General features: G+C 39.4%; 1 protein-coding gene across 2 annotated transcripts in view; it reads left to right on the forward strand.

The window, feature by feature from the left end:
- Window positions 1-1,406: 1,406 nt before the first annotated feature.
- The window catches only part of adcy2a (adenylate cyclase 2a), a 52,643-nt gene continuing 38,267 nt past the window's right edge, over window positions 1,407-15,782 (forward strand). Inside the window, exons 1-2 of one of the 2 annotated variants that reach the window (XM_047598876.1) lie at window positions 1,407-2,014; window positions 6,158-6,355. In XM_047598876.1, coding sequence (XP_047454832.1) covers window positions 1,463-2,014; window positions 6,158-6,355 — 750 coding nt within the window. In that variant the 5' untranslated portion in view covers window positions 1,407-1,462. Of the gene's footprint in view, window positions 2,015-6,157; window positions 6,356-14,757; window positions 14,810-15,782 lie in introns of those variants that run through there. The other variant, XM_047598877.1, reaches the window with a different exon arrangement.

Below are 15,782 nucleotides of genomic sequence, written 5' to 3' on the forward strand. Positions count from 1 at the left end.
CTGTGTGCTGAGTATGTTTAAAACTATGTCCAGTAGTTTTATTGGTCTGTATGTACAACAACAAATGCGTACAACTTGCAAATGCACTGGAAACCAGCGCATTTGCAAATATTAAATATTGGCAAATATTAATATTCATTGTTATATTATTTATTGCATCGTACAGTAATTTAATTTAATTTCTGCAATGTTGTGAGGGGATTAGAATTAGTCATTTATTTATCTGTGTAAAACCAGCACCACATTTATTGTGTTTAGTTTGGCCGCTGTGTGTGCGTTTAGTATTAGAGCAAACAGCACATGTGTGTATCCACAGTTTTTCCTTTTTTTTTTCTGACCTGCTTATTCTAGAGAGAATAACTGAACACATCAAGAGTCATCTGGTTTAAATTCAACATTAGATTATGTTTTATTCATAATCATGATGTGTTGGTGTATGAATGTATTCATGCCAGATTTAACTTGTCCAACCGGACAGCTACTGAAAAAGAATTATGATTATTTTATATTTTTGGTCATCTGCTGACAGTTCACGTTTCGCGTGCGGCAAGTTAAGCGTCTGTGTTAAGTGCTGCGTGACTGTATGACAGAGAGAGCAGGAGTGAGGCAAAGGGATGACTGAACAGGTTACATCTGTTCTGGTAGAACTTGACAATACTTGATTCCTCTTATACTCTCAAACTGTCACGTAAGATCATCAGCTGTATCTTGTGTTATTAGATTCTACGTGTTTCCTTCAGCTTGATATATGTATCTGTGGCAGAAGCTTGTTTATGTTCCTGCTTTTTCTTACTCTCTATCTTCTTTGTTTCTACCTGGCTGGGCTTCAGCAGATGGGTCCCTCCATATGAGCTGCTCTTCCTTCCTGTTAAAAGGGAGTTTTTCTTTGCCACCGTCGCCCTCAGACTTGCTCTGGAGGTTTCAGGTCAGTTTCTGTAAAGCGTCGTGAGACAATTTGTATTGTTATTGATGCTATATGAATAAAATGGAATTGAATTTAATTGCATTTTGACCCACACAGGCAGTGCCTGTAATTTGTTCTTGAAATAATGTTTTAGTATTCATACAACAAGAACTAAAACAAATGATCCATTACAAAAGATCTAAATTTACTGTTTATACGTTTAGCCAATGTACCGTCTACTCGTATGAGTTAGAAAGAGAATGAGAATGGCTCATTCTTTCCACATTAATGTGACATATTAATGTCATGCGTTGCATTCATCCATAAATGTCATCGTCGGTTTTTATTTTTTTCTCTCTCTCTTTCACTCACTGACTTCTCTCTACTGCTGCACCTTCTTTTTATTCCTCCCCTCCCCTCCCCTCCCCCTGAGCTCTTTCTCCCTCCCCTTTCCCTTCACTTCCCTCCCACTTTCCTCTCTCACTCTAAAGAGCACTCAGTGTCTGCGCTTCCCCTCATTTTCCACCCCAACATGTTGGCAGGGGGAACAGGATCAGGATGCTGCGCTCTACCCTTGGTGCGTTCTTGCCACCTCTCCGGCCAGCGCGCGCTGCCTCTGACTCAGCCTCAGCCTCATCATCAGCATTTAGTTGTCTCCGTCTGAAGGACTTGGGAGAAGAGGTGGAAGAGGAACCGAATAATAAGCTGGAGCCCAGGAGCTCTCGCTCCAGGCTCTCCAACAGGAACAACAACAGCAGGAGGACTGAACAGAGCAACTGCTCCTCATCTGTGGTGGAAACTAATACCTCAGCAGTGACAACCTCCTCCTCCTCTGGCTTCCCTCCCTCCTTTTCCTCCCTCTCGGCTCCAAGATCCATGTGGCAAGAGGCAATGAGAAGGAAGCGGTATCTCCTTGACCGGGCAGGGGAGTCTGGAGAAGTGGATAAAGGGGGAGGAAGAGGTGGTCAGAAGAGGAGGAACAGGTCCCCGGACTGGCTATATGAATCCTACTACTGTATGAGCCAGCAGCATCCTCTGATTGTGTTTTTGCTCCTCATAGTGATGGGAGCGTGCCTGGCTCTGCTGACTGTGTTCTTTGCTTCGGGACTGGTAAGCTGCTCATTCACAACATGCAGAAACACTCACATACTCATTATGCAAATGACTAGAAAAAAAAATTGCATTACATTCCAGCATGATATGCGACGCGTCCCTGTTTCTGTGCTGCAAATTACAGTTGCAATATGTATGGGAAATTCATACCCAGTGTGAGCTCTTTAAATGGTGTCGACAGGTACATCTGCGGATGCAGCTGTACACGCACACACATTGAATATCCTTTAAATGTTCATAGAAATAAAGTCATATAAACTGGCTCGCCATTCACACAAAGCTGCATTTGTACACACACACGCTCACTCACACACATGCTTGTGCGATACTTATGTGCACGCACATGTGGACTCTCGCAGCATGTGGTCTCCGTTGCAGCACTAATGTGAAGAGAAGGGTGAGATAAAAGTGAGGGGGGGATAAGGGGCTTAGTTATTGTCTGAGCTCATGGTTGGCTGAGCCACAGAAAGAAGATCTGTTTCCGTCTGTCACTATTTTGACAGGGTTATCTTTGCTCTAAAAAAATTGAATTTCAAAGCAGTGCAGGCGAACAACCTGGTGTAATAAAACAACTAGAAGAAAAGCAAACAATAATATGTAGTGGTGGCAGTGCCCTGCGGCTGGCTGTGTTTTAACTTATTACCGTCCATGCTGTTCAGAGCACTACGACATACTGTCAAAATGTAATGATTGATGTTAAATTGAATTTGAAATATTTTCCTGTTATTGCGTTAGGAGAGCGCCCGTTTGATTAGCATCTCCACTGAGTGCGGTCTACTATTGAGAAGGAATTAGTCTGAAACACCCAGAAAGGGACAGAGTGAGAGACAGTATATACACTGCACATCACATAAAATCCCCAGAATCCGATTAAGGGACGAGAAAACTGAAGGAAAATACAATGTGACGCTCCCTTACACGGCTAAGAACAAGCATACAGCCAAAAGAGTGATGATGTCAACACATCAGTGGTTAGAGGGACTAGTCGTTACTGTTTCATGCAGCCAATACAAGACAAAACAATCATTTAGAACAATGAACAACAATAATAATTTATAATGCATACATTATATATGTATGTATGTATATATATATATATGTTTAAGAGTAAACTTGGTCTGCCTACATGTACAAGGATGCATTGCACAAGAGCAACCAGCCCAGCCTGTGGAGGTGGACGTTTCAAAGACGCCCTCAAACTCATTCCAAGTCAGGAGCAAAACTTTGATGCAACTTCATGGCACTCCAGAATGCAATTTGAACAAAGGCACCTCCAGTCTCCACTTGCCCTCGGCAGCTGTATTTGAGTATTTGGGCGGACTTCGCTGGCCGCATCCTCATGCAAGGCTAATGCAGCTGCAGCTGAGCTTCTCTCCGGTGAATTGCTTCCTGCTCTCTCCACTCCAAAATATTAAACCCTTGGGGTCTGTCGAGGTCAGCCAATGCTTTGTAATAAAGTATTCTCTTCCATAACATCCTCGGCGCTCATCAAAAAAATGCAGTTGTTGCCGTCGTAATGCTGCGTTCACGCTACGAGCGACAAAAGTTAGAATGCAGCCAAGGGATGCCAGCTACATTATCAGTAAAGTCACCTTTAAAGTGGAGAGTCAGCAGAAGTTGAAACAAGTTCAACTTTGATATGTAGCCAGCAATGACCATCACATAGCCTTAAGTGTCAGGCATCAGTTTGATGCTTCATGTCGCTGGCTTAAATTCTGGCTTGTGGCTCCGTTGCTGCTAGTGTGAGAAATGTCGTTAGTTTACACTTCAAGCAAGTGGTGGATTTTGAGCCTGACCCCCCGAATTACTAGAGGCGGGGACTAGAAATCCAGCTTGAAACGCCTTCAAATTCTTCCGAGAACCTATGACACCACTTGTTCCTGGAAGAGCACCACAGAGATTTAAAAACAACTGTTCTTTTCTTTTGTACAAATAGGGACATATTATGTGACGATCTCAAACTGTGCTGAATCACTGACCGACTAACGGTCACAAATCACCAACATTTAGCTCTGTCAGCTGAGACTGGCTTACAAACTCAGACTTCAAGCAGCTCGGGAGGAGTCAACAAAATAGCTATTGTTGTTGTCAGCTTGAAATCGCAAATCAATTCTTAACATTTTTTAACATAAAACATCAAACATTAATCTGTTTCTTTTTTTTTTTAATCAAGAATCAGTTTCAATAATCAGCCCTGTCATTACATTATATTATGATCTACACATTAGGATTAAATTATCCATTAGATTGTTAATACTGAGTCAAAAGAATGACTCATTATCAACCATCTAATGGATAATTTAATTGTGGATGTATTATTTCACATAGCTGACAGCACCTGCGTTAAATGCTGCGGCAAATTAAGTTAAAAAGCAGCTTAAGCATTAAATATTAATGTAGAGTTAGAAGCATGAATGCTCCAGAACAGAACAAAGGTTCTTTGAAATCTGTCGAGGAAAAGATCTCCCTACAATCAGATATAAAAATTACATTTTTTCCTATTTAGTTTACAGCACATTTGTCTGCACTTTTCATGCGCTGGACATGAATTTCGCTGCCTCTGCTTTGTTGTTGTTGTTGTTGTTTTTTTTTCTCCTCCTTTTTTCCCCCATTCTCATGCCACCTCTCATATCCTCATTTTTCTGTCTCTCACTTTTATTTGTATCCCATCATCCCTCCGTCCTGCTAGCTGGCTGACCTAAATCCTGTGCTGTTTTGGAGCTCTGCTCTGGGCGAGACAAACTCTATGTGGCTCTCTGCAGCCGCACACATGCTCTCCTGTCCCAGTGCATGAGAAAAAGACAGAAAGTAGGTGGGGGTGGGGGAGTGAAGGAAGACAGTGAAAGGGCTAGCAAGAGGCCAAGTGCAAAAGCTTGCTACGCTTGCAGAAAAATAGATCAGTCTCCTCTAAAAAAAAAAAAAAAAAAAAAATGAAAGAGAATGAAAAGAATAAAACTGTACTTCAGTAATTTACGATTGCAATGATTACAAAAAATAATAACACGTGGATTCAGTTTATTGCAACTGCTCTTTGTTTTATGCTACTTAAAAAGATAACCTCAAATGAGCCTGTCCATTATTTGGGATTATGTGCTGTCATTAGGGAGTGTTTTAAAAAACAGAAAGACCAAAGAGACTTAAAAGATGCTGAAGCAGTGAGCCAGAGTCAGCACATGATTGATGCTCAACAAAATCTCTTTGAATCAGCATGAAGGCAACAACGACAGTTAATCATATACACGGCAAATGTTTGATTGGGTGGTGTCGCTAGTTTTTTACAGATTTCCTTCCACACAGCTGATCTTAGCAGAGAGGATACGATACCTCCGGCAGAGACAGGCTGCTCAGACGTCTCATCTCACTGTGCCATCCACCTTAAAGAAATTCCTGAAATTTTTAGTAGATCTTTCATATCCGAGTGTGTTTCAGAAAGGCAGCGGTAAATTATTAAAAGCATTATGCATGTGGCTCCAACTTTCTTCTGGTTAATACCGGGGGCTGTCCGGAGTTAGATTAGATTCCGGTTGTAGTTTAGATTACAGAACACATGTTTCTCTAATGGTGTATCTGATTAGTCTGATCTATAACAGAATACATAAAGGATTTAGGTCATTTACGCTATCAAAAAGTTTGGACACACCCTGTAGTGTACGTCCCTTTCATCATTTAGTTTTACATCTTCCCTGTTTAGCATTCTCAGTATTTTCTCAGTCCTAGTTCCATAGCTACCAAAATATAACTGTGTGGAGATAATCAGTTTAATTCAGTCATCTGAGAGCTGTGCTCCAGTTTACTCTGTAGGCTCTTCTAAGTGTGGGCTCATCAACCGGATGGATGGATTGTGTTTCTTGTATTCCTAAAATCAGATAAGACGGCAAGCAGCAGTTTGCGGATTAGAACAGGTGACAGTGTGCATTATTTTAAATCCATTCAATTCTCTTCAGAAATATCATTGTGTGCACTTACATTTTTTCCACCACTATCCCTTCTCACTTTTAAGACTTGTTGTGGTTAACTGTATTTTCACCTGTTTTTAAAACATCTTTCCCAGACAAACCTTGTTTCCTATACGTTTTATTTGATATCTTTAAATGACTTTCCTCATGTCTCACTTTTATTTTTTATCCTGTCCTTTTTCAGAACATTGCGGACCATGTGGCCTTTGTAATCACTGTGCCCACGGCACTGGCTATATTCCTGGCTGTGTTTGTGCTTGTCTGCATTGAGTCCATCTTCAAGAAGCTTTTACGGGTTTTCTCCCTGGTCATCTGGGCTTGCTTGGTTACCATGGGTTACCTTTTTATGTTTTCTGGCGGGATCATCTGTCCGTGGGATCAGGTAAGACAGAGAGATGATTTCTGTGGTCAATATATTTGTTGTGGAGGAACATGTGATGCATCGTGTAATTTATTCCATCCGTATTTCCTGTTTTATTTCTGGTTTTATGGATATTTAGAGCCTTAATGAAGCCTAATACAAGCAATAAAATGTTGATTGGTTGTTAAATGACATTTGATTTATATGAGTCACAGGTATAAACAAACTCTTTATAGGGCACTCATTGAAATACTTGTAAATTCTAAATTTCAACCCTGGAGTGTTATCGTAGGACGTCAGAAAACATCTTCTTGATGTTAGTAAAGTCTGTTAGTAAAGCAGATGTGCTCAGTATTCATGCAGAGGTGGACCTTGAAGACCAAATTTGACCTGAGGGTGTTTCATTGATCTTCTCTGATTGGCTGAATGAAAACCACATGCTTCTATACCTCACTGAAAGGCACAGGGATGCAATTTAAAATGTGTGGCAAAGTTGCCATATATGGTTCCTTGCCCCATAAAGGGTTAAGCTAACATGACACCATAAATTACAATCTGTTGGTTTTAATTACGCACACAATCATTCAGTCCCAAAGTGTCTGTGTTAGATTAATCCCTGGACTTTGTCTCACTCACTCAAAATCAAAACAGCAGATTTTATGGCACATCCACCTCGACAATAATCTGTAAGGGTCTTTGATATATCCTATCACAATGAAGCGCTGTCCGTGCCCAGAAACAACACTATATTTTCCTACTAAGACAAAGTTTTCCTATGCACTGCCCTTTCCCTGCTATACATGCTCAGAGAATTATATCCTGATTTGTGCATTTGTCATGTTACTGGTAGTCACAGCACTACATTTTCTCCCATTTATATTCATCTGCAGATTTTGTAACCCATACCAGTTCATCTTAATTTTTTTTTTTTTTTTTGTAAAGCTGGTTTTGTACAGACATTGTTTCAGCTACATTTTTTGAGTCATCCTCATCCTCACCCACATCTGACCAAAACGCTGTGCTCCTATTTTAATCAACCAAGCTGTCTGCGCGAGTGTTTTAAAGTGATTGTGCTCTGATTGGGCTCTGAGCAATTCCAAAATGCGTGTGACCTACAGCGCAATACTGTGCCTGAACGCATCGGGTGTGGACACAGATGGCACACCGGAGCTACAGCTGCTGCACTAACGTGCTGCTATGCCTCCTGTAAGGAAGAAGTCTCTTGTATTTGTGTGTGAGTGTGAGACGGGGCTCACATCAGAAGATGCTTCTTTGTGAATAGTAAACTTAAAATGACAATGTTTCATTGATTGGACTTAAGGTTTGCCTGCAGTCTCCAGTTTTGTTGGTTTCTTCACCTTTGTGGTTCACAACAACGGGCCAGAAAAATGCATTAATTTCTCTTCAGCTGGTTTAAATAGATAGTATTTGTTCATATTTTGTAAAAAAAAAAAAATATATATATACACATGCAGGTAGAGAAGGTTCACTCTTTATTTTATTTTCTTCTTTTTTTTTTAACATGTCACTGTACATCAGATTGTAAGTCACAACTGTGAATACAGTTCAGTATGGGGTTGTTTCCTAGAATAGAAATCTGGGCCAGTTCATTTTGAATCTTGCTGATGCGTGTTTATTCTTTCATTCCCTTGCTTTTGGATCAGCATTTTGTTTTCATGCGCTGAATGATTATATCTGAGGGGTAGTTTGGAGGGAGGAAGCTACAAATATGATACTTATCCAAAACATTTCTCTGATTGCCAGAAAAACAGCATGGAATCTGGCAGCAAGACTTGGCTTTTTAGGTCTAATGCCTTAACACATGCAAGTACCTCTGTCTGTTATCGAAGTGTAGGGTATAGACAATCTCATCTAAAGCAAGATATTCGAAGACTGGATAAAAAAAAAGAAAAGAAAATCTCCTTAAGCTTAACGTCATCTCTTGTGATTTCTGACCTACATCCTGAAACAAGTCTTTTAATCCTTGAATTCCTCCTGACACTGACTCTTTCATACGTGTTTTCGTCCATATTTCTGCAGCGTTGAGTTTGTTCTTTTCAAGGTTAGGAGCTGGATTGTGGAAGCATGGGCTAACTGTAACTAAAAATATACACGTGTGCCGCCGTAAAACACCATGGTTACCTACTCTGTGTTAGACCTTTTGACTTGAGTTTAAATCCACAGAGCTGACATGGCCTTCGCCAATATAAAAAGCTTTATTTATCTAATTGTAAAACAATGATAGATGTTGTTGTGTTATTTGCAAAAAGCTGATTAGTGTCCACAAAATGAATCCACGTGGAGTTAATATTGATGTTTAACCACATCTAATCAGTGCTGATCGTTAGTCATTGTCACACTGATGAAAACACAGTCAGGTGGCATAAAGAAAGGCACCGGCACCATAAATGTGTTGCGTCGAAGCAGCTGTAAATCAGCCTCTGCAAATCAATACATCATTTTTGTCCATGCATTTATCAAACATTCCAGGGCACTACAGCAGGTGCCCTCGCTGTGTCCTGTGCAACCCTCACTGCACCCTACAGACTTACTGGATAAGAGCAAGAAGATGCTTTTTATGTGAAAACAGGTTGGGCGGGCTCGTGTTTTGCAGCAGTAACACAGGAGATTTAATTTATTATACATAAAGCATTGCTTGCGTAAAAAAAAATCTTACCCCATAATGTTTTACATGTCATGTTAGAAATAGCTGACCAGCTTTTAACATAGACACACTGTTCCTTGTCCCCCGTGTAAAAGCTATATACCTTCCTGCCATGTGTTCTACGATCTCCTTAGCAACGATGCATCTGCAGTTAAATGTGGCAAGACAAATAAAGAGCAAACTTCTAAAAAAAATTCTACCGCAGTATGCATCCTGCAACTTGGCTCATTGTAAACAACACAGTACATTAGGTCTTCGTCGTTTTAAAGTTATAGTTGTTCAATATTACTTTTTCGGCCGATGTCTAGTGTGGAATCGTTTATCACGAAGAGCTAACTGAAGATGCTCTGATTCACACACACACACCCACACACACACACACACAGTCCTCTCCATTCAGTCTTTTCTTCTGCTTTCTGAAAATGTCGGGCCATTATGGCATTACTGATCTCTAATGGCTGCATATTACCCAGTTAATTAACACTTATTTGAAGAAACCTTATTGTTGGCAGGCACTGCAGTCTATGCGTTTCAGGAGCTTCTGGCCCTTTTATAGATTAAGAAAGTGGCTCATTAGTGTTCTCATATAATTCTATCTTGGAGTATTTACTATTTACCTCTGGGCTGTACAGAAAACTTACTTCGTGTATCAGTAAAGTGAATCTGAGTCACATCTCTTCCTGTGGACAGAAATAAAAAAACCTTTTGAATAATGCATATGTGTGCTGTTTGCCAATAACCCAATTTTAGGCCTCCCCCGAGACATACTTGTCAGAATAGTAAGAGGAATAGTTCCTCACATCTCTCATACTCAGAGGACGGGCTCAGCCCATCCTGTCATATAGTTCTTTTGACTTTTAACTTTTTGCTCAACAAACTCTACATGACCTGACACAGTTATTTATGTCCCTAGTCCAAGGACCCCCAAACTGATGGAGAGATTAGGTAGGGACTCCCTACCTATTATATGTGTTCTATATTAAACTCAGCCTAGTGCTATTGATAAATACATAGTATTATTATTATTATGTTGCATTCAGTATTAAACTATTCAAATAAAACACAGGTTCAAATTTTAATTTCCTATTTTAAAACTTGTGCAACAGTAAAGTGGCCATGAAACTTCCATTGACATAAACATACCTTACATAAGCATACCTAACTGGCATGTGTGTCTGTATATTTGGCTGATAAAGAAAATAACTGACAAATTCAAGTTTTAACTTAACTAACCTAGTAATAGGGACAATGAGTCAAGACATTTTGGTCTCAGTAGTTGGCTGATGTGAGCGAGCTGCACCGTTAGCTTCTCATCTGCTGATACTGCAGCGTACGTATGGGATTTCCCTGGATTGATTTTAATGTGTATTTAAAGAAATTTAAATTTGTGATGGAAAAATTGTGGGGGAAAATAAAAAATATATTTATAAATATAAAAAAGAGACATTCAAAAAAATGTGTAATCAACCAAAGACTTTGCGACCGCGCTGCAGTACCTGCGCGGACGCCCTCAGGGACACGGACCCCCCGTTTGAAGACATATGCCCTAGTTTGCGATTAGTCTCGGTAAATCTGTCCCCTTATTTAACTTCATAAACAAAATTATGTTGTTCCAAATCCCAACTTCTGAAGCTGGCACACTCTCAGCATCCAGTCAAAAAGTCAGGAAAGAAGGCGGTGTAGGAATGAGTAGTCATCACTTTAATCACTCATAATACATCGAGTATCAGATGAGCTATTAATGAAATTGAAATCGGGGGCATGACAGTAATCTCTGGAAGGGGAATCAGCATTTTTAGACATACGTTTTTAGGAAGCCTGACTGTAAGATCATAGCAACAATAGATTACAGTGGATTTTAGCTGTCAGTCTGCAGAAGGGGCGGCAAAGAAGGGATAGTTTTAATCTTCAGTAAATTTCTGTTATTTCTTAGTCCATTGCTGCTAAGGCGGTCAGTATAAACTGGCTAGAGCCTCCAAACTATCCCGTCTTCCTGGAGTTGTGAAATCATTTGTAAATAATTAACTCAAGTCATTCCTTTTAAAAATGGCTGTCTTAAGTCTGGCACAGTCTCGTTTCAGAGCTAAACGTAACGCTGTCACTGCTATCACATGGGTCATGAAAGATGTTGTTGAGAGATAAAAATATTCTGACAAAGACAAAGACACACTTTGAGAAATACTAAATACATGCTATTTGTTTGAGCCGTAGGGACTGCGGACAGTAGTCTCGAGGGTCACAAAGGATAAATGTCTTGGTATCTGATTGGATCACTAATGTTTTTACACTGACACAATGGGAACATGGCTTAAACAAAAATTTGAGACATGCACACTAACATATCCATAAGAATGTATAGATTCAGATCAGGTGACCATTCATTAATTATCTTTGGATAAAGTATCTATTAGCTGATATTACGTGGATTGTTGGACCGTGAGATGAATTGTGAATCAAGCTGTGACATTCAAACAATGACTGATCAGTATCAAGGGGTCCAAAGGTGTGGCTGGAAACAAACAAAAAAACATCCCTAAACCATTACACCACCAGCAGCCTGGTGAGATGAGACAGATTGGGTCCATTGATTCATGCTGCTGATGCCAAATTCAGCCTGTGCCCACTGATTTCTGTTCTTGGCTGATAGGAGAGGAACCCAATAGGGTCTTCTGCTGTTTCAGCTTATCCGCCTCAAGATTCAACATGTTGTGCTTTCAGAGAGGCTTTTCTGCTCGCCACAGTTGTAGAGAGGGGTCCGCTGAGTTACTGTAGCATTTCTGTGATCGATTTCTTCCGGCGATCTGGTGGTCTTTGGATCTTTTCTGGCGTTTGTATTATTTCTGTGAATGAGACGGTCATGAGTCCCCGGGATTACTACTGTGATAATTAAGGTGAACATTAACTGGAGCTCCTGACATGAAACAGCAGACTAGCAGATGTTCCTTAGCGTATGCTGAAATGTATAGAGAGGAGATCTTTAATGCTGACTTTATTTTTTGCAGATGTTACACTCTCCCTCTTGCTTTTTAAGTGATTCAAATATAATCCTGGATTTGGAGCGTGCTGTGCAGTTGCTCCTCAGCCAATTATATTAATAACCAGTCTTTGAGTCTGTGGTCACCCCGGTGTTACTGTGCAGCTGCTCAGTGGATAACTGCTGCACAGAAGAAACCAAAAGGATTCAGAGTAAAGTCAGAGTTAATTAAATGCTTTCCATGGTGTAGCGCGGGGGTAGCCATGAGATGCAGAGGAATGAAACGGTGATTAGAGAGAGATGGCTTCATGCTCTCTCGTCACCTCACCTGACACGTGCAGCCCTGTGCTCATTAAGAATGACGCCGTTCATGCAACAACGCTGTTGCTGTGGATGAAAATTCCCGCTGTCCATTATCATGTTATAAAAATGTTATAAAAATAAATATGTAATTTAAGAAAGGCTAAAGGAAACTATTTCATCTTTTGAAAATGTAGGTAGGAGATACTTCGAAGATGCAGTGCATTTCATTTTATACATTATACATTCTTTACATTCTTCCTCCTGTCAACAAATTCTCTGAATACTGCAAAATCAACAATTTGAATTTATCCGGCTAACAAGTAGCGGCTTTATCCAAATCCCTGTTTTATCCCTTTGTGCTACAGAGCTTTATTGTTATCCGAAAGCTGTTAGAAGACACTTTCACTCAGCCACACTTTGACGCAGAGTGACACGTTTCTGAATTACAAAAATAACCCCCACCCCTTCAAAAAAATAGTTAACTTAGATACAGTTCCATAAATTTAAAATGACTATCCCTTTCCATGAGGCTATGCTAATGAATATTGATATGCAGACTACAACACACCAAGGCAATGCAGATAAACGCACAACACACGATGGATTGTTAATTTTACATGAAAATCCACCACTGATCGATGCGTTCCACTGTGGTTAATGATAATTGTGCTGCCGACTGATTCCACAAGTACACTGTCTAAAAATGGAGAGTCCAGGGTGAAGCCAGGATTTATCACGTCCAGGGCAGATCATTCTACTGATCATTTAAACCCATTAAGTCTTTGAAAATAGTTTGGAAAAGAAATTCTTCAGCACCTTCAATGGCTTGTGCTGACTGTAATTGGAAGTGGTCCTGCGTTACTGAATATAACTGTTGCGTGCACCCACTGAGAATATGATGGCCATGAAAATCTGAGTCATATAGATTTATAAGTCTGTACATGCACGAATAAAGCGCTTAACTTTTGAATCTTTGGATCTTAAAACTTGCAAGAGCACTGGAAAGTTGTGTTGCTATTCTGGTCATTAGTCTTCGCTGACATACCCTGCTCTGGTGAAATGTACATTTATCCTCGAGATGTGGCCATGTTTATAGTAAGCCAGGAGACAGAACTGAATGCTGTGTGTTAAGGTATAAATATAGTCCACACTCTCAAGTATTTAGATTATTCTTATTATTATTGTTCAATCTCTGTGCTGCAGTGTATTCACTTTGGAATAAAAACCAGGGATGCTATATAAAAGTATCACGTCTCAAGGTGAATGTAAATAGCTTTACATAAATATTTAAAGTGCTGTGTGTGAGACATTGCCCTTTTAACGCTTAGTTCACTAACTGCAAGGGTTCAGAAGTAGTTGGACACTTTATTAAATGTTTCTAGGGCAGCTGTGTATTATCTCAGCTTTAATTTGTGCAATGAAGTGGCTGCCATTTGCACCGGCACATTGGCAATTAGAGATGATTTGAAACAACGGGACAAATTCACAGTCAAAAATGAATTTGACTTCATTTGCTTGTATGTCTATGATGGTTCCTGCTATGCTCACTTAAAATTACTCAGAGTAAAACTGGGACTTGACCCTTTGAAGCATTATGCTTTAATTTATGTTATGATAAAGGTGGTGAAGCACAAAGATGGCGAATATAAACTGTACAGAATAACTGCACCAACCAACTGACAAGACACAGCTAACTACCTTGTAAGAGCCCAACATATTTGCCATTTGCAAATAAATAGTTTGAGCCAAGATGGCGGCACGAGTGACTGCAGTGGCTCGGCGCTCTGCGGTTTACTTAATTTAGTTGTTTTTCACCAGAATAAAGCTGCTTAAGATGCCGATCAAGGGGCTATTTCACGTGAGCTATTTCTATAAACTGGCAGTAATGAGATCATGAGATATAAGATTTTGGGCAAGAAGCTATGATAAGCTTCTTACCAGAAGAACTCTAGTAAAGGAAATGTGTTGAAATTATTTAAACATATAGAATGCTATACTGTATTTTTTAATTTATAATAGTGGTTTATTATGGAGGAGTGATCATCATTCTCCAACAGCAGATCTGTCATTAGAAAAAAACAAAAACTCTTAAGATAACCGTACTTTCTGTTTCTGTGCAAATCTAGGTCAGCTGATTGCAAGAAAAGGGTTGCATCAAATATTTATTGTTTATGCACCTGTAGACTCCATACTGTATACAAATTTAAAGAGTCGTCACATAAGAAACATTTTGCAGCCTCCCTTTTAAGTGCCACTCTATGCTATGATATTTTTACAGAAAACAATTATTGTATTAATTCATTTTTTAAGTAGCCCTTGTTTTTTGTTTCTCCTTTATCAGTAAGTATTAGAAAAGGTTTGCTGGTTGGATTTTCCTTTGAGAAAAGTATATATTTAATTTAATTTATTTAATTTAATTTATATATTTAACAGAATTTGATGGACGTGGATTAGTATGTTGTTTTTCGAAACAATAAAAGAGTGTCTCGGGGAAGACGACATGACTGCAGAAAAACTAAGCCACATATTTCAGGTAAAAATTAAAAATAACTACATATAATCAGGGAACTCAAGATTCAAAATCACTTTATTGATCCCCACAGGGGAATTGTTAGATTAGCTACATTAGCTACTTGCTAACGTTACTGTGATATGCGTGCAGAGATTTCTCCAGATGACAAGCCTTTGTTTTGCCATGTCAAAAATCACGTAAGGCTCTAAAGACCTTTTAGCCTGGGCTAGGGAAAGCACATAGATATCAAGTATTTAGGCGCTCTGGTCAGAAACACCATGAGAACCACAGTACCGTCCTCATACGTTCCTCTTACTTTGAAAACGGCAACGTCCGTTTGCAAAATATGCAAAAAACGTTTTTTTTGTTTTTTTTTTGTTTTTTCAGAGTTCTGGCGGTTTTATTTTTTATTTTTAGAAACAGAAAATTAAAAATTTAAAAATTTTGTTTATCCATTCTCGACCTTGATAAAGAAATATTTTTTAAAAAATGTTTTAAATATCCTTTCTGAACGGAAAACCCAATGAAACATACAAGGACCAGAAAATGATGGGCAAGCAGGATAAACATTTCACTTTGAACCTCTTATATTTGTTTTCTGAAAGTATCCCATGACAAGGACTCCTCTCACAGTTAATGAATGGAATAAAGTGTCGGAATATGTGCAAAGCATCTGTTAAGACGTAACACTTCAATAGCTTTCGCCAGATAATGTGCAAATGTTGCAGCTTGCAGTATGTTGGGTGCCTGAGTGAAGTCAGTTTCATGCCGCGAATCCAGGGAACATAATTGACGGGAAGAGCGTTAGCAGTGTGGCAGAGTGACAGCAAAGAAACAGCTGTAGCACCAGGAAACAACGCCATAATTAGCAAAGCGGTAGGCATGTTATATAAGCTCAAAATGACCACTGTTCTTTAGATATGATCACACAAAACTATTCGTAGGTAAGAGTCGTTAAAGGAGACCCCACAGAAATATTTGTTGTGACCTGATA

This window comes from Mugil cephalus, chromosome 11 (genome assembly GCF_022458985.1).
Source record: "Mugil cephalus isolate CIBA_MC_2020 chromosome 11, CIBA_Mcephalus_1.1, whole genome shotgun sequence".
In the NCBI taxonomy this organism is placed as follows: Eukaryota; Metazoa; Chordata; class Actinopteri; order Mugiliformes; family Mugilidae; genus Mugil; species Mugil cephalus.